The sequence below is a fragment of the Perca flavescens genome, chromosome 19, assembly GCF_004354835.1.
Source record: "Perca flavescens isolate YP-PL-M2 chromosome 19, PFLA_1.0, whole genome shotgun sequence".
Lineage (NCBI taxonomy): Eukaryota > Metazoa > Chordata > Actinopteri > Perciformes > Percidae > Perca > Perca flavescens.
Genome location: NC_041349.1, coordinates 16805373 through 16833266, shown reverse-complemented (window position 1 = coordinate 16833266; position 27894 = coordinate 16805373). Strand labels below are relative to the sequence as shown.

General features: G+C 42.5%; 1 protein-coding gene across 1 annotated transcript; it reads right to left on the bottom strand.

The window, feature by feature from the left end:
- Window positions 1–1091: 1091 nt before the first annotated feature.
- On the bottom strand, window positions 1092–22340 carry slc7a8a (solute carrier family 7 member 8a). Its single transcript, XM_028564622.1, has 11 exons — window positions 21706–22340; window positions 15684–15888; window positions 12136–12287; window positions 8644–8769; window positions 7564–7717; window positions 3855–3978; window positions 3453–3556; window positions 3137–3233; window positions 2845–2994; window positions 2529–2706; window positions 1092–1914 (listed from the first exon to the last, which is right to left on the bottom strand). The coding sequence occupies exons 1-11, from the start codon at window positions 21836–21838 to the stop codon at window positions 1760–1762; spliced, it is 1578 nt and encodes a 525-aa protein (XP_028420423.1). The 5' UTR covers window positions 21839–22340; the 3' UTR covers window positions 1092–1759.
- Window positions 22341–27894: the final 5554 nt, after the last annotated feature.

Here is a 27894-nt window from a genome sequence, read left to right as displayed (position 1 = left end):
ACAATAACCATATAGGCACAAAACACAATCATTGTACTTGTAAAGACATCCAAGACCCCTGTTCCCCTTACAGTTCAACAAAAGAAACCTTTACGATACTGGCCCAACTTTAGTGATTCTTAATAGTTAGAATGATTTACAGTACCTCTGTAAGATTTTGTCTTGGGATTGCTTGTAAGACAGGGACTCCTGAGGAAATAAATATCTAAAAGCACCAGTACAGATATTTAGTACTAACAGAGTGGATTTCATAGAGGCAGTCAGATCTGTTGGGTTGTTATGGTCTAGAGTTTTTAGGCAAGTGTATTTAAGCAGAAGGCAGTGGGGACGCCCTGAGACACTAAGAGATTACAGAAAGACTGAAGACACAAGACAACATACTGTGTGTTTATGTGCGCAGGAGTGTTGTTACTATATTATACAACATAAGTATAGATACATAACTATTACCAAATCAGACAGAGTGTGTTTATGCAAGAGTGCATGTTAAATTTTCGCTGATGCCTATACTAATATTGCACTAAAAATATCTTCTATGAATTGTAAGAATTAAAAAATATTTAATGTGAAGTTCTAATTTCTACACCCTAAATAAAGAACAAACAAAAATTTAAACACAGCTAGATGTTAAGCTACAAAAACACTTCTTCCGTATAACATGTAAGACAATCAATGTCTCTTTAAAACTGTTTTTCACGTAGGCATTCACATGTGTCGGTGTAGGGGTTTGCACATTAACAATGCAAATGTGGTGGTGGACACTATAGTGTCTTGCCTATTCATTTTAGTTGTCTATGTCCATGCTGAACTTGCAGTTTAAACGGGTTAATTATCAGTGTAATGTCCATGCAAGAACAATTTTTTTTTACTTCCATAAAAATTTAAAACTACCCCAATGTACGAGGATTAACCATCTCTCCACATCAGTCAAAACAGAGCTGTAGTGACACCCAAGTACAGACTATATTCTAATTAAGGCAATTAACAAGAACAGTTCACACATCAGCTTTCAGGTGTACGCAAGAGTAAAAAAAATAGGCCGAGATGTATATGATGTTAAATAAAAACAAAAAAAAGAATATCAACAAAATTAAAATATTAAAACTAAAATAACAACACAGTCAAATGATATAAACAATTAACACAATAAAAAAAAAAGGAGAATCATTTCGGAATCACAGTCACCTTCAAAACCTAAACACAGTACTACAGTGTACTTCACGACGTTGAATGACTTGATCTGAATCTGATTTTCTGCATAAAATACAGCTTTGGTGTGCTGAATGGATGACAAAGCAACATTTACAATGTGTCAAAAAAGAACAAAAAAACAAAACAAAGAAAAGGTGTTTGTGTAGCCATCACAGTAGAGTAATTGATAAAAATACAAAAAGTGAAATGATGTTCTTACAGTAGGAGTGAGTGGAGGAAAAGAAGGGGGATGATGATGAAGAGTAGTACATGTGTCTGTTTAAGCATGTATTGAGGAGTTGGAAGGTGCTAACCTTCTTTATTGCACTTTTGAAAGACCCCAGACAAAAACGTTTGACGTCATATAACTCTACATACCTCATGTTATATTTGGCACAAAAATTATTGATTGATACAAAACCAGATACAAATATTAAAGACAAAGTGTTGATCAGTAAATCCACTATAAACTGTGGTGTATGTTTGCATGTGTGTTTGTGTGTGTGCGCACCCACGTGTGCGTCTGCATATGTCTGTTTATTTTGAGGCAGGTGGGAGCTAAAACTCTTTAGCAGTCCGCTGACTTGTGGTTGTCTACGTCCGCCTTGGACAGAGGAGACCTGGCCTCCTTCATTTCCTCTCCTTCCTCTCCGCTCCCACCGCTATTACCCATGTCGGGATAAACCACCACGCAGAACTTCTGGCCCAAGTACGTCATCTTATCTAGAAGAAGAGAACAACAAAGAGTTTTAAGAAAGAGGCTTTTACATGACATATGACACAGTATGCATGTAATGCATGAAGAAAAAGCTTTAATATATGGCATTGTTCCCAGGACAAATAATTCAAATTCAATCATGTTTACAAGTACTGTGTTAAAAGAATACATCATACTTAATATTCATTTTCTTGCCAGAAGTTAGAAAAGATCAATAGCTCTTTCTGTCAAGTCAGTATTGAGGAAGAGCCAGGCATGCTTACTTACAAGAATAGCAATGACTCCCACCAAAACCACAAAAGGTCGTTTGTACATTTCTGTGTTGGTACTGATTAAACAAACATGTTATTAATATGTGAGCTTTAGAGCTGGTGGCCAGGCTAGCTGTTTTCCCCTGCTTCTAGTCTTTATGCTAAGTTAATTGCTTCCTGGCTATTGCTCCATTCAGAGTGTACAGGCATAATCTTCTCAACTAACTCTTTACAATAAAAGAAATAAGCAAATTTCCCAAATAGTAGACCTATTCCATGGACTTGCCTGATGGCATACAATGTATTTGAGGTTCTAATAATGTCAAACATTTCACCACTGAAAACAACCTGACAATAAGCTAACTTACTAACGAAGGCGTCAAAGCACTGTGGCTTATTGTCCCAGTAGACTCCCAGGAAATAGACTGGGACGCCAGTCAGCATGATGGCCAGGCCGATGCCACACACCACGGGTTCAGAGTAAAGGGAGAAGATGAGCAAGAAGGCCCAGAAAAGGAGGTAAATGACCGGCCAGATGAGGCTGATCTGGAAGGTAAGGGAGAACAAAGCAACAACGTATTACACTCATGTAGAGACGATCACTTGACAGTTTGTATAATATTTCTTCTTCTTGCATCTGTCTATTATGAATTTCTGTATGAAATGTCCTTTTTATGGACACACCTTGATTGGTCGGTGCAAGTCGGGCTGTTTAATACGAAGGACAATCTGCCCGGCAACAGTGACTCCATAGAAGAGGTAGTTGATGAAGCCCACATAGTTGATGAGGGTGTATATGTCGCTGGTGCATAGCATAAGCAGGGTGGACAGGCACTGAGGAAGAAAAAGGAGGAAGGAGGGTCAGAGGCAGGTTTGATAATTTGTGGTTGGTTTATCTGTGTATCACGAGAAACAGAACGTGACTTATCTGAAGGAGGTAAAATACGAGGAGTGTAGTGGTGAGAGCGGTACTCACAGTGAAGAGCAGAGCAGGGATGGGAGTGCAGCGTTTCACATGAATCATGGCCAGCAGACTGGGGAGGTGGCCCTCTCTGGCTCCAGCAAAGAACAATCTGTGAGAGATAGAGATTCAGTTAATGCATGTACAGTATTTAAGTCTACAGTACATCCACACTTTTTATGATGAAAATTAAATACTAGAAAGAGGTTTAAGATGAAGTAGACTAGATAATATATTCACTGCAATTATTAGAGGTGCATTGTTGGCAACTGGTGCATTGCCCACACATAGTAGATCCCATCTAATCGAAGCTGTTATCGAGCCAACTAACCTGGAAGAGGTGAAGAGGGAACCGTTGACTCCCCCGAATGTGGAGAGAGCCACAGAGATGGGCATGATCCACGACATGACTCCCAGCAGCTTCTCACCAAACGTCTAGAAAAGGAGGAGCGGGAGGATGGAGGTTAGAGGTTGGATGAAAGGAGGCAGACACACAGGCGGATGGTTAGATGCTTACTTCATCACATGTCAATACGTTCACTAGCATAATTCAATTCCATTTTTTTTTTAGTATCGAATCATAGCAAGAGTTATCTCAAGACACTTTAATGATTGCAATGAATGACGTTCAAAAGGTATCAACCAACAAGTTTCACTCACTAGAGGGAGACAGAGTTGTTCTACTATCAAGGTGTGTCTTTGACCATCCTACGTCATGCGCTGTGATACTCACCACGGCAACAGCGTTTGAGGCAAGCAGCTCCTGGGGACTCATGGCCGTGACGTAGGCGATGTTGGCAAAGACGTAAACGAAGGTCACAAGGGGGATGGAGATGAAGATGGCACGAGGAAGATTCCTGGAGAAGACAGAAACAGCAATGTTTAGGAGACAGAATGAGGAGGAAAGCTTAAGAGAAGGGGGTACAGGGGAGGATTTAAAGAAGGAAATTAAAAATGGTACCTTAGGGGAAGTGAATTAATGGATACCAAGATTATTAAAAACTTGGGATTGTTAAAAAGACAGAAAATGCAGAGGAAATTAAGAAATAAACCATTTTATTCTACCAGTTTGTTTCTAGGTCAGTGGCCAGACACTGGGGATGATCGTGAGAATTATCTCATGCTAAGTTAAATACATTTCAGAGAGCTTTAAGAAAAAGGATTAAACTAGGAAGCTTAGCCGGTATGTAACTGCTAATCACTGAAACAGCTACTAGCAGCTTTAAAAACAGCTATATTCCTATGGCGCCTGGTGGCCGGGTTTGCCACGGAGCCCGGCCGGGCACAGCCCGAACAAGCTACGTGGCTCCCATCTCTCCAGCCCATGGGCCCACCACCTGTGGGAGGAACCGTTGGGGTCGGGTGCGATGCCACATGGGTGGCAGTGAAGGTCAGGGGCCTCGACGGACCAGACCCGGGCGGCAGACGCTGGCTCTGGTGACGTGGAACGTCACCTCTCTGGGGGGAAGGAGCCGGAACTGGTGCGGGAGGTGGGCGCTACCGGTTAGATCTGGTGGGGCTTACCTCACGCACAGTCTCGGTTCTGGAACCATACTCCTGGATAGGGGTTGGACTCTTTTCTTCTCCGGAGTTGCCCAGGGTGTGAGGCGCCGGGCGGGTGTGGGGATACTCACAAGCCCCGGCTGGCGCCGCTGTGTTGGAGTTTACCCGGTGGACGAGAGGGTCGCCTCCCCACGCCTGCGGGTTGTGGGGGAAAACTCTGACTGTTGTTTGTGCATATGCACCAAACAGGAGTTCGGAGTATTCGGCCTTCTTGGAGACCTTGACTGGAGTCCTGCATGGGGCTCCAGTGGGGGACTCCATTGTTCTGCTGGGGACTTCAACGCACACGTGGGCAATGATGGAGACACCTGGAGAGGCGTGATTGGGAGGAACGGCCTCCCTGATCTAAACCAGAGTGGTTGTTTGTTGTTGGACTTCTGTGCTAGTCATGGATTGTCTATAACGAACACCATGTTCGAACATAGGGATGCTCATAAGTGTACCTGGTACCAGAGCACCCTAGGCCAAGGTCAATGATCGATTTCATAATCGTTTCATCTGATCTGAGGCCGTATGTTTTGGACACTCGGGTGAAGAGAGGGGCAGAGCTGTCAACCGATCACCATCTGGTGGTGAGTTGGGTCAGGGGGGTGGGGGAAGACTCTGGACAGACCTGGTAAGCCCAAACGTGTAGTGCGGGTAAATTGGGAACGTCTGGAGGAGGCCCTGTCCGACAGACTTTCAACTCACACCTCCGGGCGGAGCTTTTCGTGCATCCCTGTGGAGGCTGGGGGCATTGAACCCGAGTGGACAATGTTCAAAGTTTCCATTGCTGAAGCTGCGGCGAGGAGCTGTGGTCTTAGGATCTTAGGTGCCTCAGGGGCGGTAACCCACGAACACCGTGGTGGACACCAGTGGTCAGGGGAAGCCGTCCGACTGAAGAAGGAGTCCTTCCGGGATATGTTATCTCGGAGGACTCCGGAGGCAGTTGCAGGGTACCGAAGGGCCCGAAGGGCTGCAGCCTCTGCCGTGAAAGAGGCAAAGCAGCGGGTGTGGGAGAAGTTTGGAGAAGACATGGAGAAGGACTTTCGGTCGGCACCAAAGTGTTTCTGGAAAACTGTTCGCCACCTCAGGAGGGGGGCGGGGAACCATCCAAGCTGTGTACAGTAAGGATGGGACACTGTTGACCTCCACTGAGGAGGTAATAGGGGCGGTGGAGGGAGCACTTTGAGGAACTCCTGAATCCGACTAATACGCCCTCTATGTTAGAGGCAGAGCTGGAGGATAACGGGGATTGTCGTCGATTTCCCAGGCGGAAGTCACTGATGTAGTCAAACAACTACACAGTGGCAAAGCCCCGGGATTGATGAGATCCGTCCAGAAATGCTCAAGGCTCTGGGTGTGGAGGGGCTGTCCTGGTTGACACGCCTCTTCAACATTGCGTGGAAGTCTGGGACGGTGCCAAAGGAGTGGCAGACTGGGGTGGTGGTTCCTCTTTTTAAAAAGGGGGACCAGAGGGTGTGTGCCAATTATAGGGGTATCACACTTCTCAGCCTCCCTGGTAAAGTCTACTCCAAGGTGCTGGAAAGGAGGGTTCGGCCGATAGTCGAACCTCGGGTTGAGGAGGAACAATGCGGATTCCGTCCTGGTCGTGGAACAACGGACCAGCTCTTCACTCTCGCAAGGATCCTGGAGGGAGCCTGGGAGTATGCCCAACCGGTCTACATGTGTTTTGTGGATTTGGAGAAGGCGTATGACCGGGTCCCCGGGAGATACTGTGGGAGGTGCTGCGGGAGTATGGGGTGAGGGGGTCTCTACTCAGGGCCATCCAATCTCTGTATGACCAAAGTGAGAGCTGTGTCCGGGTTCTCGGTAGTAAGTCGGACTCGTTTCAGGTGAGGGTTGGCCTCCGCCAGGGCTGCGCTTTGTCACCAATCCTGTTTGTAATATTTATGGACAGGATATCGAGGCGTAGTCGGGGTGGGGAGGGGTTGCAGTTTGGTGGGCTGGGGATCTCATCGCTGCTCTTTGCAGATGATGTGGTCCTGATGGCATCATCGGCCTGCGACCTTCAGCACTCACTGGATCGGTTCGCAACCGAGTGTGAAGCGGTTGGGATGAGGATCAGCACCTCTAAATCGGAGGCCATGGTTCTCAGCAGGAAACCGATGGAATGCCTTCTCCAGGTAGGGAATGAGTCCTTACCCCAAGTGAAGGAGTTCAAGTACCTTGGGGTTTTGTTCGCGAGTGAGGGACAATGGAGCGGGAGATTGGTCGGAGAATCGGGCGCAGCGGTGCGGTATTGCATTCAATCTATCGCACCGTTAGACGAAAAGAGAGCTGAGCCAGAAGGCAAAGCTCTCGATCTACCGGTCAGTTTTCGTTCCTACCCTCACCTATGGTCATGAAGGCTGGGTCATGACCGAAAGAACGAGATCCAGGGTACAAGCGGCGAAATGGGTTTCCTCAGGAGGGTGGCTGGCGTCTCCCTTAGAGATAGGGTGAGAAGCTCAGTCATCCGTGAGGAGCTCGGAGAGAGCCGCTGCTCCCTGCGTCGAAAGGAGCCAGTTGAGGTGGTTCGGGTATCTGGTAAGGATGCCCCTGGGCGCCTCCCTAGGGAGGTGTTCCAGGCACGCCCAGCTGGGAGGAGGCCTCGGGAAGACCCAGGACTAGGTGGAGGGATTATATCTCCAACCTGGCCTGGGAACGCTCGGGATCCCCAGTCGGAGCTGGTTAATGTTGCTCGGGAAAGGGAAGTTTGGGGTCCCCTGCTGGAGCTGCTCCCCCCGCGACCCGACACCGGATAAGCGGACGAAGATGGATGGATGGATGGATATATTCCTATGGCTATGAGCCATTCACTACTGTGGGAAGGTGGTTTTCTAACAATAGCAACTAAATAGTTCTAGAGATATGAGAAGCAGAATAAAGCGTCTTACACATAGGGGTCCACCAGCTCCTCTGTGACGTAGTTGAGGAAATTCCACCCTCCGTAGGCGAAGGAGCCTTGTAGGAAGGCTAAAGCTATCAAACCCACATCATAGTCCTGGAAGGGCTCGAAGGCATTGGCTGGCTCAAGCCAGTAGTAGTCTCCTACAGGAGATAGATAATGCAAATGTTTAGGTGACCTTTTTAATTGGCAGCATTTTATAATATCAGAAAACCCCACCCTTTTAATTTTTTTTTTTTTAAGAAATGTCTTTTCATCCTAGTTCGCCATCAAAATTGTTTCATTTAGTCAAGGTTTCCTGCATTCCTTATGTACGTTTATATGACCTTTCCTAAGTAAATAGGTCTTTCCTGAGAAATAGTCTTGAGTTTGCTAATGTTGTTTGGCTTTGGGGGTAAACAAACCGGTTTCCATTTAAGCTTTGGACTTGCTGTGAGGGAACCCATCTGAAAACCATCATCTAATGTGATCAGTGTGTGTACAACAAGTTGTAAAAAACATTCTGCTAAATCCTGTAAAGTGACTTATTCGGTGCTCCCAGAGCTCCCACTGAGATATTATCAAACACTTTGTTTTGGGGTGAATGTCTAAACCGTCTAAATCTTCCTAATTTTTCATTTGTCATTATATATTTCCTGAAATCCCTTCTTGAGGTGTATTTTCAGAGAGCATTAAAGTATTTGTACTGTCTCATACTATACCTCATATATGACCCAAAGTCTTGCATCAAATCAGCCACTGAAGTCTTCATTTAACTTCAAACAGTCGCACAAAAATCCCCATTTTGTTGTTTCAGGGGCCTACTCTCTGTGGCCCCTGTAACAACTGGCCCTCAGCCATGTTGTGACAGCAAACGCACACAGGCGTGCTGATATTAGCAATGTGAGTTTTAACTAAAAGGGGCCCCAGAAACTCAGTGATCCCTGCAGCGTCCACAGGGAGTCTATACTGTCCCGAATGACTGACGATAACCCCGGTGACTGCAAGTGTGTGTGACTTTTTTCCTTTCACACATAGACACCAGACAAAGGTGGAATGTACTGTGGACGTATGCACTCAGGGTGCTTACCCTTGCAGATCTGCACGATGCCCATGATGATGATGAGGGCAAGGGCCAGCAGCTTTCCGGCGGTGAACATGTCCTGCACTCTGGTGGCCCACCTCACACTGGAGCAGTTCACCCATGTCAGCAGCACTAGATGCAAATAAAACACAGTAAAATGTAATGCTTATTTATTTTACCCCAGTTTTTCCATTGTGTCTCCTCTTAAAGTGACATTTTGTATCAGCTTGTTCCAACTCTTTATTTAAGCTCTAATGATGTTTACACTGTGACATATTCAAACCCGAGACTCCCTTTTGTTTTATGAATGCACCATTTCAGTTGGGCAAGTTTATACTTATTTCCCCAAAATTCTGCCTGGCATATTGATAGCTTTGGAAATGTTGGGATCGCTCCACTTTGAATAACGTGGTGCTGCACAACACGAGTTAGCACTGACAGTAACAAAAGGTTCTAAAATGATTATGTTATGGGGTGAATGTAGTAGATAAAGGTTTATGTGTTAACTGTTTTATTGATCTGGTAAAGGAACTGTGAGTGCATTGTTGTAGTAGTAAAACTCAGATTATTTCCCAAGAAAAGATGAAGACGTTGAAAAAAAAAAAAACTGGTTATTGTCACTTGATGGAAAGTGAACTGATGTCAGGTCAGCAAATGGAGAAAGATAATAAAAAGAAAGCTGCACACTCGACGTGTCTTAACATCTAAACACTGCAGCGACCTTTGATTCTGCTGCTGCATCATGGCATTGAACTTCACCCTTTACAATGTAATGTAAAGACAAAAAAAGGATTCCAAACTCCAGATGTGAAAATACATTTGGAAATGCTATTCATCTCATTTCAAACTAAGACTGACCTGAACACAGACAGAGATAATGGATTTGATCTGTACTGCTGGGTACAAGAGGCCAATGGGTTCAGGCCAATAGGGTGCCATTAAATAATAGGCGTGTTTGATTCTGTGGGATTAAGATCATCACATTAAATAACTGTGAGCTGCCACTGCAGGGAACAAAGGCAGATGCACATGAACAGACATGCATGGGTATGAATTGACACTGTAGATGTGTGTACTGGATGCAGATAAAGAGACAAGTGCAAAGAGTGGGGTTTGTAGTTGGTGTAGAGATGTTTATGGTGTTTGTAGGTTGGTGTGTTTTTAGTGGGTAGAGGGGGGAAAGTTATGACTTCCTGCAGCGTTACTACAAATTACTACAGCACACAGAACAAGAGTTGCAGTGAGGGGGAGTAGCCGCAAAAAAACAGGAAATGAGAAACTCTTAACACCCAGATCAGCTTAGGACTTGAGTTGTGTATTGTGTAGACACAGGCACAATGAACTAAAATACACTGATGTGGCCCTGAGTGAATACATCTTAAACCTCTTAATTCACCATTACACAGAGTTGTTGTAAAAACCAGATGATCTTTCGTCAAAGCACTGCATTACAATAACAACACATGTGTACCCGCCCCCCTGTGACTCATATTTGCTGCCTTCGAGTAAACATCTAATGACATATTCTTCGAACCATGGAGCCGAAGGGGGGTTGCTCAGCTGTCTGTAAGCTGAGTATACAAACGTATGTATGGAAACTAGCAGAGTTAACTATGAGCCTGCTGGAAAACATGACAGAGTTATGACCTCCCACTCTGCCGACTGTAGTAAGAGAATCCCTAGCATGTTTTTGAAATGGTACACATTGAAAAACCCTTGCACTGCAAGATTGAAGTGACCAGACTTGCCAGCGATTGGCAGCATCTGGTTTGGTCTCTAAATTTGAACTGGATTTGTAAGTAAATACGTAAGGTTATATCTTGCACACTATTACATAATATTCTGCAAGGGGCCAGATCTGGGAAATCAAAGTAATGTGTAAACAGAGAAGCAGATGCATGTTGAGCCCATAAACAACAAGGATGATATCATTGTTGACGGGAATCTGTCCAACGGACATCACTCTACTGGTTCAGCCAAAGCTGAAAACAAACAGTTATGACTGCTAGCAGTTCTTGTCAGAGCTAAGGACATTTTGCTTCAGGTGAAAGAGAGACAAGAAAGACAGGTAAATGTAGCCCAATGTGTCTAATCCAAACTAATGAAACCTTTAGAGAGTGCCGCACTGTTATTACATCTGTCAAACAGTTTGTCTGTTGGTTAACAGAATATCTCAAAAGCATGCCAACAGATTTTAATAAAACTAGTAAGGGCATGTGCAAAGAAACAGGTTTATTAGCGTAGACTGGACACAATACCTGCACCCCGTGTCCAATTATGAAGAACTCTATGTGAGGAATAAAAGAGATTTTTCTCTATCACAGTAGACATCGAGGTCCTGTTGAAATGTCTTTGTGATGTTTTGCTGACTGACCAGCACAACTTATTTGGCAAAGGTAATGAAGTAGTGGAACTCTTGCTTCACTGAGTACAAATGTGTGTGTTAATGTGCATGCCATTGGAAAGTGAGATTTCCATTTTGTCAAACCAAACAGGGCAGCCAACTGAGGCCATCTGCCAGTGAACAGCATGTCACAGGACGGAAAAAAAACCTTTGGAGATCAGTAACAAAAAAATACTAAATTTTACTGAAGAACCTTGACCACTCAAAAGACATGCAAAAACCCTTTTGACTCAGCGATGTTTCCAGCAGTTTCCCTTCCCTGAAAAGCATTAGTGGTGATGACTAAAAGAATATTGCATATATATATGTATGTATTCCTCCCTAAATGTCATCATACAATACACACACTCTTCCCCAGTGTCCACGTCTGTCTGTCTATCTAAAAGCTGCCTGCAGTATTTGGCTAGTGTGTGTGTGTGAACTTTGTTGACTGATTCAAATCAACCACTGTCATGTCAGCGGCAACACATTTATTTAATTATTTGTCTTCACAGGTTCACTTATTAGTGCTACACTCCTCTAGCTGCTTTGCTATCTTGTATTAGATGAACTCTGACTGAGGGTTAAATAACATAGGAGCTTCAAAGTAACTACAAACTCTTCAAATGAAACATCCTAAGCAGGGAACATCACTCGGTTGAACTGTTGGCAACACATGGACAAGCTGTTGCTGTCCTGTGAATCTTCTCATTGAATTCTCGGCAAAAGAAAGCAAATAAGCATTTCTCAATACAGAAATACAGTTGAGGCAAAAGATTTCACAGAGAGCTGTAATAGAGTGTGGTTAAAGATTTATGTGCTAAATCCCTGCAATGAATATTCCTGCCATGATCATGATATACGCCTTACACGTTCAGCTAACCCGTAATACTGGTTACAAAGGTACTATTGTACATGACAGGCACTGTGTATTGATCTACTACCAATCTAGTCTAGCCTAGTTTGGTAAGGAAAACCCTTGAACTCTGTGATATGATACCTTGCTTTAAGTGAGTTTGGCTCAGCCATCCGAGGTGTGTTCTGCGTTAGGAAACACGTCTGCGGGCAACCACAGCAACTGCACGTGTTTGTGCCGAAACTTCGGTATTACTCACAGAGGCAGACAGCAGCCAGCAGACGCAGGCCGGTCTCCGGTGGGAAGCAGGTCGGGAAGAGAGGCTGCAGGACGTAGTTTGAAAACGTCAGCGCGATCACAGCCTGGTTGGTAGGATAGATCACCAGCACGGCGATCCACAGACGCAGGAACCTGAGGCAAAAAGGAGTTAGAAACAGTTACAAACACAGAGGCATGGGAGAAACAGTAGGGTGTCAGGAGCACACACAGGTGGGGGATAAACAGGAGGAAACACATGACAAAGGCACATGGCACATACTGTATACATCCTCCCATTTACAGATTTTCATTCACAGCAGGTTATTTTTTGAGGAAGGTGACACAAATGTGAACTCTGTTTCTTACCATTCTTGGCCTCTCACCTATTTAATAACTTTTTAATGTACTGAAACATGCACCGCTTAAACAATTAGTCAATAAAATGATTCATGGATTGAACAGTATAATCACTTATAAATGTGAAACATGCACCGCTGAAACAATTAGTCAATAAAATGATTCATGGATTGAACAGTATAATCACTTATAAATGTGAAACATGCACCGCTGAAACAATTAGTCAATAAAATGATTCATGGATTGAACAGTATAATCACTTATAAATGTGTCGTTAAATTTAAGTCATTTAAAAAGCAAACATGCTGGAAACGGCTTCTCAAACATGACAATTTGCTGCTTTTTTTGTGATTTGTGTCATTTTAAATTAATTATCTTTGTGTGTTTTTTTTCTTCAATTAAGCTATTTGAAGATGTCACCTTGGGTTTTTTTTCGCTATAATGTTTGACAGGATAAACAATCAAATGAAAAAAAACAGTGCACAGATAGAGACGACAATAAAATAATAACTCATTGCAGTCCTCATGACAAAGGGGGAAACCCCTGCTGTCTGTGAGTGACTGATATGGAAACGTGATGGCTCGTTTCAGGCCTGTCACCGTACGTTCATATTCAGTAACAAGCACCTGTGATTACTTGAATACAATTTCAGTTTGGCGGCTGGTTTTACTGAAGTGACTCAGTGAACTGAAGCAGAGGGACATCACGATGCACCAATATGGCAGCACATTACTGATACTTAGTCAGTGTGTGCTCGCTGTGTTAGAAAGTGACAATATGAGTCTGATGCAAGCCTTGTCAGTAGTGACACGGATTGGTCACTAGTGCTTCACACATACAGGGGGAGAAAACGGGTGAGTGTGTGAGGCGGTGAAATGAGATAAAGGAGAGCACAAGGGTTTAGCTGAGTGTAGCAGGGACAACCAGACTAGGGTTTTTTTTTTTACATGGATTTCCCTGATAGCTTATAGAAGGATCATTACAGCTGACTGCGTTAATGGGATTGTGTCTCACTGGAATGTGTGTGTGTGTGTTTAAAGTAAAAATGTACATTTGAATGCAGACTGAGAGCTCTATGTAGACACCATAACACTAACACAAAGTAACATTTTGATAATTTTTTTTACTTTACATTTTGCGCAACTTTATACTTTAATTTCATTACATTTCTCAGGGAAATATTGTACTTTTTACTGTAGGCCTACTCTTTATCTGTACTTTGCAGATTGGGTTTCATGTGCTAAACATATGATAAACTTAGATTATGTGATGCACTGCTGTAGATTAAATAAACCAAAACTCTATAGTTATTGTGTAGTAGTTTGTAGTGGTATCGTAGTAGACATAGCGCCACATGAACCAACTACAATATTCAAATGCAGCTTGCAGTTTAATGTATCAATAAATATGATTTATTGCATACTTACATGTGATACTTTAATACATATGGCTGATTATACTTTTGTACTTCTAAAATTATCCGCTAGTCCTATGTGTGGAGAACAACTAGAGGATTTAGTAGCAATAAATTCTTCTCATTTTTATATAGCCCTATATCATAATCCCGCTCTAAGCCGTTTTACACAATGACTCCCTGCGACCTGTGGCATCTATAGTAGTCTATATACTGCACATTATGGGTGTAACACAACCCTTGTTAGCCTGACAAAACAAAGAGCCTTTCCGCTGTCCATTCAAGTCGCGTTTGAGCGTACAACTTTACGAGCTCTTCCCCTTTTTCTATAAGCTCGCCTTCCCCCAGCTGCAACAAGTGTTTCTGTTACTGCAGTTATTGACTTATACAGTACGCATAACTGTTTCCCACATTCACACACACACAGGGATAAAAGGTGCAGGACAACAAAAACAAACACCACTTGAACACAGTTTATTTATACTAGCTGGAGGGCACAGGGAAATGGTGTGGCCCCAACACTTCAAACCAAACTACTGAGTCCCTGGAGGTGAGCGTTCATTGATGTGTATTGATAGCAACCGTACAAAGGGACAAAAACAATCACTGTCTGTTTTGTCTGGTTGAATTCCTCTCTCAAAATACCTTGATAATATGTATCCTTGTGACACAAAGGCCTAATCTGTGTTTACAGTCTGGGCAAAGGCACAGTGTTAAATATACGCTAACAAATGACATTGTGTTACTTGGAAATTAACCTAGCATGGTTCCCAAGCGTTTACTGTAAGAAGCGTTACCTTATGAATGAACGGAAGAAGCTGTGGACGGAAAGTCAATTCAAAACTGGTTGACAAAGACGTAAAACCACACAGCAGCCTCACATTTGTAAACTCTCTTTTACTGCTTGTGAATCTACCATATGAGTCAGTACTGGCTTCAGGTTTAAGGCCCCCTGCTTTGGATCAAAATGTCTGACCTATATGAGCAGGCTCATCCACTAGGATAAAGAGAGGAATCTAGACATGTTGGTATGCTCACCTAAATCCATGTCATATTAACTTTAATTGTTTGGGAGGCCCCTTCCTCTAATAAAACTGGGTCATACACTTAATAGAAAGCACTTTCTGACCTGGAGGTTTAGCAAACCTGAGTGACGTGATAGTCAGTAAAACGTTTGATCATAAATAAATCTACCCTTTGCCTCAAAATAATTTTAGATTGGGCAGCCTCTAGCTCACCCAGTAAGAGCGTTTGCCCCATGTTGGCTGAGTCCTGCAGCGGCGCGGGTTTTAATCCGACCTGCTGCCCTTTGCTGCGTGTCATCCCCCATCTCTCTCTCTCTCCCCCTTTCATGCCTAGCCACTGTCTCCATGTAATAAAGGGAAAAGCCCCAAAAAATAATTATTAAAAAAATAATAATTTTAGATTATTACAAAAAATAGCTTTTAACGTCTGTCTTTGGTTAACAAAAATGATAACCACTGCTTTAAATCTTGAAAACCCAGGCACTTTTTTGCAGATTAAATATAAAACTTTTAGAACACATTTTTAAATGTCAAATCAAAAAACCCAGAAAAACTCCAAAGTCACTGTAGTTTCCTGTACATGTCACATATTGTCAAAAGCCTCCTCTTTATTTACATTGCTTACCACTCATATACACCAGTCTCATTGGATGTGTCTGGCTTACTGACTCAAATCCCATCTGCAAATATGAAAATACACCTGAACGCCCTCTGATTGTTTCCAACTGTAAGTAAATGACTGAATGTCTCACCCAGCCAGTCCTCCGAAGATGTCCTTGACGTAGGAGTAGTCTCCCCCAGACTTGGGGATAGTGACGCCCAGCTCGGCGTAGCACAGCGCCCCAATGGCTGTGATGACGCCCGTGATGATCCAGACGATCAGGGCTACACCCACGGAGCTGGCGTTCTCCATCACTCCCTTCGGACTGACGAAGATACCTGAGCCGATAATGTTACCTGATGGAGGGAGGGAAGAGAGAGGGGTCAGATTTCAGGGCAGAATGAATAAGAGGTTGTTGTTGTTGTTGTTGTCAGCATTGTCGTGAAAAGCTGTAGCGTTTACGTGAATAAGCAGAAGTGAAAACAAAGTACGTTTTTATGTGGGATATTTAGTGCATTTAAAGGGGCATTCCACCATTTTGACACATTACAGCATTGCTACAGCTCTGGATGAGCTTTGTCAAGTCTGAGAAAATAACTCAAGTGATGCCACTATGTTTAATATTTAAAAAGCCTGGATTACAAACTGGGGGAGTGTAGTTTGAAGGCAGGGAGTCAAAAATATGCTATCCTCTTGCATTATGGGAAGTGTAGGGTCTAGTATTACAATTATTAACCATTATTTACAAACATAGTTAATGTGTCTCTTGTAAGACCTACAACTTTAGATCTTTAACATTCTCATGTATGTGTATTAAGTACGGAGCAAGAACGCGGAGGAAATTAGCCTATCTTAACATAAAGACTAGAAACAGGGGGAAACAGCTAGCCTAGCTCTGCCTGAAGTAGAAAAGTGTGCATAACAACACCTTTAAAGCTCACTAATTAATTCCAACACAAACAGAAATGTACAAGCGACCTCAGCAAGCACGATGACACCAAATCTGGCAACCTCCCTGAGACAATCAGACTAGGAAGTCACTACACCTAAATCTTAACAACTAAGAAATAGTTACTGCACAAAACTCCACCTAAAACCCACAAACTGTCATTTTTTTGTTCCTGTTAATGTTTGGAATAAAGAAACATGTTAATCAGAGACTGTTAATTGCACAGTTTGAACAGTGATGAAGCAGCTGAGCCATTAGGCAAAGTGGGAACTTGTAATCTGCTGAGTTAGCAGAGTTATGAGTAGATGGAGCAAGATAGAGAGGGGTGACAGAGTGCAAAGAGTGAGAAGAGGGAGGAGGGATTGAAGGTAGATTCAGAGGGGGGAGAATAATGCCCTGACAGATTCAATGAGCATCAGTGTGCCAGTTATTTTACACAGGAGCTAAAAGATGGAGGGACAGACGACTGGGGTTCTAGTCCGACATTAAAAAAGAAGCCGGCCGGAGCCTCTGGACAGATTCACTCCTGTCAGATGAGGCTTCGACACAGCTGGGTTTTAGGAGCTTACAATCGCTGGGTTGACTGTGCTTGAACCCAGCGGCCAATAAAAAGACATAGGGGTCAAACGTTGAAGGCTTTGAATCATAACTGGATAATAGGCTGAGTGGCAATATAAAGTACAAAAGTCAAAGGTATGAATGATACTGTCACATTCCGCCTGCAGAGTTAAATGAAGTCTAGATAATCTTTCCTGTTCCAACTGTCAATGAACAATGTATAACCTGCAGCCATAGGTGCATAGTGTGACAACATAATAGGGGTGATTTATATAATTTGTAATGTAGAAATTACAAATATTTGCTGGTTCCTGCTTCTCAAATGGATGACTTTCGGCTTTTCTTAGTTTTATATCCTTGCAAATAGATCTTTTTTTTTTTTTTTTTTTTTTTTTTTTAGCTATTAGACATACACATCTTCAGGTCTCTAAAATCCTTCAAGTATAATAATCTTTTTTCAGTTTCAGTTTAACTGCTCATAACTTAGGTCCATACTGAGGCCATAACCTGTGATGAGGGGTCAGTAGCAGACATTGCTTCACTTTAAGGGGTCAAAAAGTAAAAGGTTTGAGAACCACTGGACTAAACTACTATAAACTATAGATTCATTCATAAAAAAATTGTTTGTTGCAGAAAAACATGTTGAAATGTCAATAGTGCAACCTCCAGCGCCTAAAGGAAAAGACTATTAAAGACTGTACCTGCTTTCTCAGATCAGTTAAATCTAAAGCAAAATCTGAACATATGCCAAACCGCTCAACTGAAAGCATGAGACCATGCACATTTGTTTAACAGATTCCATATGCATCAGTGGGAGTTCTGAGGAAAGCCGCTCACTTATGTAAGTCCAGTTGCAGGTGAAAGGTAAAAAAAGACGACAAACAAACCATCAAACCACTGGTTATTCTGACATCTTTATGGCAGCAGTGGTCTTCAGTGCATGACCTTTTACATTTGACATGTGGATAAAACAGCAGCAATGCGTTGACTCAGCATTTTCCTCTGTTGCAAAGTCCCTGATATGCTTCTGCAACACCAAGTTTGCAGAGGCAGATAAACGTTCTGGTTTGAATGAGTTCATATTTAGACGTTTATTTAAGGGTGAGCGAGTGCTTTTATCGGGGTGAGCAAATATGCACGCTTGCATGTTGTGTGTTCGTGTCATGTGCATCATTGCACGTGAGTGTGTGCGACATGCTGACTGTGTGGTATCTCTTTAGGTTTCCTGTTTTTCTGATAGTTTTCACATCCTTTTGTCTCCCAACAGGCCCAGAGGGAACATTACTTTTTTTTAACTTAACATGCTGCTGCTAAACCGCTGGCTCTCTCTCTCTTTTGGTCTTGATCTAAGACCAAATGCACGTTTGTATCAACTTTAGTAAGCAGTGGATAAAAAGTCTGAACTGTCGAATCTCTCGGCAGTGTGCATCACATCTGTCCACGTGTTTCTTTGTCATATTTCTGGACAAATCTCTGCAGGCCTCAGCCTCTTTAAGGACAGGATATTTTGATATTCTCCTGATCTGATTATTGCTTCACAAAGGAAGAAGCTTGGTCTCGGACATGCTCTCTGAGCACATTTCTATTCCTCTTGGACTTTGTTTGATGCCTTCTAACAGCAACAGGCTGAGGCTCCACTTTAGAATTGACAACATTTATTTTTATGGTTTTAGATTTAGTTTCTAGAATGCAATCTTGCTTTTCCGATTAATTTTAATTTTGTGGCAAATTTTGTATTTTATGTTGTTAAGCTGTATCATAATTTGGGCTACTTTTAGGGCAACTGTCCAGCATTTTCATTATCATTTAATCTGCCAATTATTTTCTCAACAATTAATTAATCGTTCGGTCTATAACATGCCAGAAAGTAGTTAAAAATGGAGACACACTATGGAGATACATTTTGTGAAGCTATAGACAAAACAAAACTTGCATAGTTACATCTTAAGTGAAATCCAAACACTGAGAGAGAGAACCAATGAGAGAAATACATCATTTTGTTATTTGTTAGGGCCTCCATGACACAGGATTGAATGCCACCGCTCACGCCAGCAGCAGCAGACTATGAATATTAACAAGCATGTGTGTGTTTGTGCAGCATTATGATATAACCCTAATCAGCCTTTATAAAGCCCTCTAAGATTAGTTCTTGCATTTCCACCCGGCGTTAAATCCCTGTTTAAACAGCCACCAAGCTGAAGCAACCTGCTGCTTGGCCCTCAGCCAGACACTCACGGACCCTGCAGGCCCTGTGTGCATGCATGTGTGTGAGTTATTATTATACCAAAGCAATTTACAACACTGGAGCAATTTGTGAGAAAAAGGAGGGTTTGGTGTCATCATTACCTCTGCCAACTTTTACCAACTCAGGATTTTAAAGATGAAAAGCTACTGTGATAACATAAAACTGAGCTTGTTTAATTAAAGTGATGTGAAGTTGAGCAGCAATTCAATTACAACAATCATGGACTGGAGTCCAGCTCAGACATGGCGTAGCCAGGCAAGCTAATAAAACAGCATTATCAGGGCGGAGTCTTCTTCCAAGTGGCCAAAAGTTCACTTCTTATCCCAATTCCTGGCTTTGCACGTTTCTGGATTTGTGTGTGTATGTTTGTGTGTGTGTGTGTGTGTGTGTGTGTGTGTGTGTGTGTGTGTGTGAGTGTGTAAGTGATAAATGCCTGTACTGTACAATAGATCATAAAACCGTTTGATGTCCTAGTGTGCTCAGCCCTTTTCATGGAAACCCAGCGGGGCATGTTCACAAAGAGAGGATCAGACGAGTCACCTGACCTCACGTCTCTCCCACACATGACAATGTGAGCTGAAGCATGAATGAGTGACTTGGTCAAGGACAAAAAGCCCCGGCAAAGAGCAGTCTGGTGACTACACTGAGGTGTATGGACTCTGGACAGCTGTAAAAATCCTCTACGATAGCATTAGTGGTTTAACAATATGTTTCTTAATAGTAGGCTGATAATTGGAGAGCCATAATCATAAAAAAATATATATATATATATAAAAAATATAAAATGTTTTATTAATTGAATTATCTACATGTTGCTGTATAGATACGCTCAAGGGTGGGGCTACAGAGAGAATATGTTGGAAACAAGCAAAGGGATTAGTTGCTCATTTAGTATAAGAAATAAGAAATTTATAGATTTTTATAGATTTTAGTGATCTGTCAATATTTGCAATCATCTCAGAGAATGATCACTGCCTTGGAAAGGTTTGAAAATATTATTATATTAATAGAAATGTGTGTAAATTGAGTTTATTGTTGGCCTTGCATCTACCTTCTACTCTGCAATTCACAGCAGAGCAAAATTGAGGCCTTCATTTAGGGAGTAAGATACTCTTGCTCTTCATCTCTGCCTGTCGCTCTTCTCTCTCTTAGCCTCCTTTTTCCCAGCTTCCGTCTGTCTTTCTCTTGGGAATTCCTATGTGCACATACACACTCACTCTCGCTACATTTCTCCCATTACCGTGGAAACGCAGTGAATGAGTCATCCTCTCCTTTCTCATCAATGTCTGCCAAGGTCATCACAAAGACCACACACTCTCACCTGCCCAACCTGTGCAATATTTCATCCCTGCAATTGTATTGATCGACCTGTCGACTGATGGTGTTTTTGTTTGTCACAGCCATTGACCGGCCTCTGTACAGCCATGCTACTGGATTTGTGTCATTTACCTCCATTATTATATGAATAAGATCATGAAGTTTAACAGTAATATTATTGTATAATGTACAGCTGAAACGATTTGTAGATTAATTGGGTTACTCTAGCTTTAGATATAGTCATTACACACAAATTGAGAGGCTTGCAAGAGATTTCCATAACCCTGGATCCTACATTTCCCACAATGCAAATCAATCTGGTCACCATGGAGGATTGATTTGTAGTAGATGTAGATGAGTAAACTAAGCTTAATTTGTAAAATTGGTTGAGTGCCCCTTTAAGGTTGGATCTGTGCTGTAGGCCAATTTCTGACTGTCCACATGTTGCCAGCTTGCCATCACACTGCGTCTTAAGTCAGTCATGTGAGCCTACAAATTGCTCTGAATGGGCCTAATCTTCTGAGCATCAGAGATGAATGAGGTTAAAGACATCATAATCGCTGGCCAGGCTACAAAGAAAAGATGCCATCAGACTGATTGATTAAAGACAGGTGGGCAAAGAGGCATTACACTGTTGCAATACAGACAGAGGGATCTGACTTCACAGAGTTACTTTTACAAACCAGTGTGTGCTCTTACTGTGTAGTAGAGTAAACACATGCTACATTTTACAACAACTACTGTCTATGTAAACGTTGCGATGCACAGATGCAGGTAATATCACTGACTCTGTGCCAGGATCCTTATCTTGAAACAACCACACATTCATCATGAACTCTAAGCTCCTCATTAAGTGGAGTCATCTGATCATAATGCAGCTTTTATACCCTGCTGATCACAATCACTTACACACTGAAACACAGGTGGCAGTTCATACTCTCATTTTAATTCTCTTCATCAAAAAAAAATTCTCAAACACTCAAATAAACTGCAGGCCATTAAAAGGTAGTAGCTATGTGAGGGAAAGTTGCTGTGGGTGAATTAGACAACTGGTCGCCCCACATGGTAGTCCTGGCTCTGAAAATGATAACAACACAGACTTACCAACAATGATACCGCAGGCGCTCACAAGCCCGATTTCCTTCTTGAGCGCTACTCCACCTCCCGACTCCTTCTCACCGGCAGCATCCTTGGCAGACCCCGACGTGCTGCTCCGTTGTCTTGCACCGTCCGTCATGTTGATGGTTGGACTCGGCTACTTTTTGGTTATGTTTATATCTTCGTTTCCACCACACAGTACCTTAAGCTGCCCGTGCGCTGGTCTCGCCTCGAGCTCAAGCGTCTATTGTGTGCGTAAAACTACGTACGCTGAAACGTGCTGCACTTATCTGATGAGGAAAGTTGATTATTAGTGCACTGTCAGCAACCTGTGACAATGAGTTTTTTTTTTTTTTTTTTTACACAGAACAAATCAAGAAAAAAATGTGCACATAAGAAAATAACGCTGTTGGAAATATTGTGCTAAATTCAGTGTCCTGTTCCTCCAGAGCAAAATAGTGATTGCAGCTGGAACTGTAACGTCTTCCAGGTATGACCACAGCGGGCAACCCAAATCGCCTCTTGCTCTGGTGCCCGCCGGTGTCACAGGTGGCGCTATTAGGTCGCGATCTAAATGCACATCAAGTCCGATTATCGAGCGAAAAGCGCATATTCCAATGGCATTCCTTTAAAGTCACACAATTAACGTGCAAAGAAAATAAAAATCAACAATATCTCAAAAACAACAAAAATTTACCACGGTCTCCTTCCAGAAGAAACTCGTTTAGGTCTACCCCATACACTCCCGACCCGTGTTTATATTTTGGAAAGGAGAGGTTGTATTCGTGTAAATTTACACGGTCTCCTTCATATGCCTACCGTAGCGCCGCCTCCGTTGCACCCCCCCTCTTAACCACTTCCTCACACAACCCATTTTCACTCATTCACTCACACACAAGCACAGAGGCTCTCACTCATTCACACTTAATATTTAAGCTGCAGCAGAAGCCAGAGTCTATATTTAGCCCTTTCAACAAGATGTCACTCTACATGATTCAAGACTGCTGGGGGGTTTCCAACTACTGTTACTTAACTCTAACCCCATGCTGCCAGTAGTAGGAATTGTTCAAGCTGCCAGAGCCAACCTCTACCTAAGACCCTGCATGCAGTCAAAAATGAGTCTTAAATTAAGATCTAAAAAAAGAACACCACCAGCTTCTACACTAGAAGCATTTTTGCCTCGCCATTGTCCAACATTGTCTGCGTGCAAATGTTTGCTTTCTGTAGGCTATAAGATACTCATCAGAAGGTGTGTCCGTCATTATCTTTCTGATGTGCCTGCAAGTGTTTTGTGCCTAGTGTGCTAATAAACCCCCCTATAAACGCTTGTTAAACTCATACATTACATGATAATTTGTTTTCGATTGTTTGAAACAAAACGCCTTTTACTTCCTTAAATAGCTCCAGTGTCAAAGTGTCTTTCGCTTTAAATTAGGATGTGCAGTAAAAGAGAATAGCTATTTCCTTATTCTGAAGTGCTGAGACAACACACAAAATAAAAGTTAAACAGACAGAGCAACATATATACATTTTTTGTAAGTTGCATATAACGTTATTCAAATTTTTTGCAGTTTTTTTTTTTTTTTTACTTTAGCATGATGAAACCAAATAATAAACTTATGTACTGTATCAACAACAACTGTAAAGATGGGTGTATTTAAAAAAAAAAAACGGTCATTTTGTGTATGGAATTCTGTGCGAGCAGGCTGTTTTCTTTAGAGCACTGATTTACTCTGTAGGCTACTGTATATAATCTGTTGTGCAGAACAAGATCATGGGCTCTATCTTGCACCCGGCGCAGCGCAGCGTAAAGCCCGACGCAAGTGTCTACAGATCCACTTTTGCGACACGACTGACGCGTGGTGTCGCGACAACTCCCCTCATTTGTGCTTGATGGGCGTTCCTCAATTTACAATCTAGCAGAAAAAGGATCCCACGTTCTCCCCGTCTCCTCTGTGCTCTACTTCTACTGGATAGTCGCGTCGCGTTCAACGGATTCATTTGCATAAAGCTGGGCATCGGCCAGCTTCTTGACCATGTTCTTGACTCGCAACATTTTCTCAAATGTAGCGCCGCCTTCCAGGAATGCTTTGCGTGCACGTTGAAGTTGCTTGACGTCACCCATACGAATAGAGTGGAGCGCGGCGCGACAGAAGCGTCGCACGGCCAGGTGGATCTGTACCTTGTCAATTTCCCGTCCAGCGCCCACGTCGTTTAAATAGCAAATGCACCTGCGCCCATAGGGGTGCTGGTCTAACAAGGAGGTGTGTTCAGGTGCATTCTGCTATATCTTGAGGCAAGGGAAGTGATAGCGTCATTGACCAACAAAAACCTGGTCTAAAGTCAATAGACAATAGCATTTCATTGTTATTTTAACAGCGCATTAGTAAAATGCGCCTTGGCTCATGCAAAGCACATGCACACTATGCTTGTTAAACACACACAGGGAAGCCAGCAGCACACAAACGCTGCAAATGCAAAATGCAAAAGATTAACAATAAAAATATTACAGTGCAAATCCTCCATCATATTAGCAATGCCCCAAGGTACAAACCGCCTGCATGGCTTTTAAAGGGAATGGGAGATGACACTCTGATTGGTTTATTGCATGTTACGCCCAAAACACACCTATGAATTAATTAAGACACTAATGGCATTTTTCCACTACATGGTACCTGCTTGACTCAGTTCTGCTTGACTCGGCCACGGTGCCCCATCCTCCTTTTTCCATTGCAGATTTAGGGCTGTTACTGAGGCAACGCAAGCAAGCAACGCGAGCAAGCAACGCGAGCAATGCGCTCAAGCGGACGCAAGTGTGAAATGCAATACACCGCTCACGCAACAGGGGGTAGTAGAGTCGGGTGATATTCAGATCAAAATGGCAACTGAAGAGGAGTGCATCTTATTGCTAATTTTACATTGGCGGCAACAAAATAGGCAGCGTAGCGATAGGCGGTGGTATGTTCGCCATTTAAACAGAAAAAGAGATCAGGATGGGGAGTTTGTGTGGTCTCTGGTGCTTCCCATGCTAAGCCTGGACGAGGAGAGACTATTTTGGACGAGGAGAGCTATTTTATTGGAGTGTAATTGCGATGAACTATCATATAAATAATAAATAAATAATAGCGATGCGTAGCCTTGCGGACGCGAATGCCTACCGATGCGTTGAGTCTGTAACACCCATAGACTGTTAATAATATACAGTCTATGGTAACACCCCTTAGTACGGCCTCATGTGCGAGGCGAGCGTGGCTGGTCGTCATAGCAACACTGCAGGAAACTGCCGTGACTTAACGTGACACACACACAGAATGTGGAATGTGTGTTTTTGATTTTTGGGATGTGGCTGTTACCACAGCCAGAAGACAATTTTTGTTTCAAAAGAAGCTAGAGGCAGCAAAATAAACACCGCTGGCTAAACTATATAAAAATGGCGGGTTTGTTCAGGACACCCCTGTCTGTCGCTAGCAAGGATGATGCAGTGATTAGTGACGATTCTCTCTGACCAATCAGTAGTCTGCAGGTTTTCAAGTCACTTTTTGGTATCGCCTCAGCTCACTTGGAACCTCGACGGAGGTAATACTAAAAAAAGTACCTATTGGCAGGTACCAGGTACTTCTTTTCATAATAGAAAACCCAAAAAGGCGAGTAGAGTCGAGCTGAGTCGACCAGGTACCACATAGTGGAAAAACGCCATAAGTAGGCTACAACCCTTTTGAACCATGCGCCCAGTGCACAGACCCTTTTTTCTGCCGTCAAACTAGCAAAAGTGGATTTGGACATGCCCTAAACGCACCTGCGCCATGCGCTTCACATCGTGCACTTGAATCGTTAAAATCAAGGGGGTAAGTGAGCATTCGCAAAGCGTACATCCTATGGAGATATTTCGATGCTAAAAAGACATCACCTGCCATTCATTTTGGCATCATGTTGACAGCGATTACCTTGTACCTCATGTATGGCTCCGTAGCAGACGTTTTTGTAAAAATAAGCTAACAATTGTGTCATAACCATGCGACTTACTGTCGCATAGTAGAGGAATTACCGTATAGTACAGGAGAAGCTCACAGGCAGTTTCGACTTATTAGCTGTTTAAGTTTAATTACTAATGTTAACTAGCATTTTAGTTAGCAATAATTAGCCTGTGCCTATGTTATCTCCTTACATATACCTACGCTCTCCGCTCTGCAAGATTGGGAATGATTGAGATTTCTCTTGGCACAGCTACCAGAAGACTTACAACTTTCAAACACGTTGCTCACGTCACATCTACGTCGTCTCTCTCAGTTGGAGGATGCGCAGTAACGCTCAGCGCTCACCGGAATAGTGCTTCTAATATCCTTCACTGGTCTCCGTGGAAGTCTATGGCGTCACTTTGTCCATTCATTTAATTGTCTATGGTTAAAATAGGGCCCCGTGATTGTAAAGGTCAAGTCCTGAAAGTCCATCTAACTTTGCAGTTCACTTCTTGTATCTTCTTATATCAGCAATGCAGATTACAGCAGTTACAAATTGATTCAGGGTTTTGCTCAAGGACACTCCAGCTGCACTGATGCTTGCAGGCCAGGGCGAGAGGCCTTGAACCTGAGTCTTTCAGTTAATGTCCAACACATTTTGCTTTATCAGCATCTCCTGCGATTTCATAGGAAACCTCAGATTCACCTGAGAGACCCCTGGCACTTCCTGAACAACTGTTGACTCATGATAGTCAGCAGAACAAAAAGGCAGAAATTACATATTCTCGGCTACTAATCTCTACAAAACTGAGCAAGCTGGTGTTGTTCTTTGCTGAATGGGCTGAACAACAAGGACACGTGAATCTCCTCAACAGATGAAAATACTGCTTGCATTCTTGTGCTACTTTAGTGCTGCAGAGTTGAGCTGTACCTCTGACCCAGATTCTTTGACTCTGTGCTGCACTCTGCACAACGTAAACTGTCTGAAAAGTTTGGTTCTGCAGTGTAAAGCTACTCTAAATGTACTTAGTCAGTGAAGCAGGAAGCGGTACACACTGCTCACTCACAATACACATGTTTGACCATTAGTAAACAGTTCAGTGGGTCAGTTTGTTGACATTTTACTGCCGTGCATACCCATAGTATTTTTTAGTAGGTCAGCAAGTATGGCCAGGTTTTGAGCTTCCTTTAAAAGCTTCCTTCTACTGCGGGATGGTCACGCTAACTGCATGCCACTATTAAACCAAATTCATAACTGCTGTTAGAGCTGCATCTACTTGATAATTTAACTCTTTGGACATGTTCAGATACTTTTTGCTTCTGTCTAGTGAAATACTGTAGTTTGACCCTTTCAGGGTACCAACAATTGTTCAAATGAAACAATCTAAAAGGGGGAAATAACTCTCCAAATGAACTGGGAACCGCTGTGGTAAATGATGTTCTCCGTTGTTGATTCCTAGGTTAGTTCGATTTTGGCCTTTCTTAAAGGAACAGCTGATATAATGGAAGTTCCTCCTTGATCACAGCTACATCAAAGTCCATAAAACCTAAACTTAAACATTTTCACGTCAACTAGTTCTTATTTTAAAGGTGTAAGGTGTTCCTTGTTTTTTTCTGCCATATGAAATCATGAATGTTGTCTTCTTCTGATCTGATTCCATTCTCTGCTGATTATACACGTATACTGTAGAAAGGCCTTGGGATCATACATAATGACCCCTTATTGTTTGGGTTGTGGTAGGGTAGAGGTCTTCCCTACACACTGATTGAATCCAAACTGCCTCCATTTGGCATTGTTTGCTTGATTAGATTAGATTGCTTTTAATTGCATACTTTTAATTTAATTATTCACATTACATTATGAAGGGCTCTGTTAAAACAATTACTAGGTAATAGCTTTAGGAAATTTACCACATCCCTTTTGTTTGAATATGGAAAGATGAGATTACAATTGTAAAACTTAATATTTAATGTGTTAATTTATTTACTGGCCAAAAGTAAAAATACTCAAATTCTTTATTAAATACCCAATATGAGTTAGTTTAAAAACAAATGTAATGTAATGTAAATGTTAACTCCCCCCCCAGGCTGCTAAAACTTTCAACTTTGCAGCAAGATAACAATGACGTGTATTTTATTTGTTAAACTGCCATTCAACAAACTGTAACAAAATTTCTATCAGCCCAACTATTTAAATATTTTTGTTTAGGAATATTGAAGATTTCAGTCCCATTAAAAA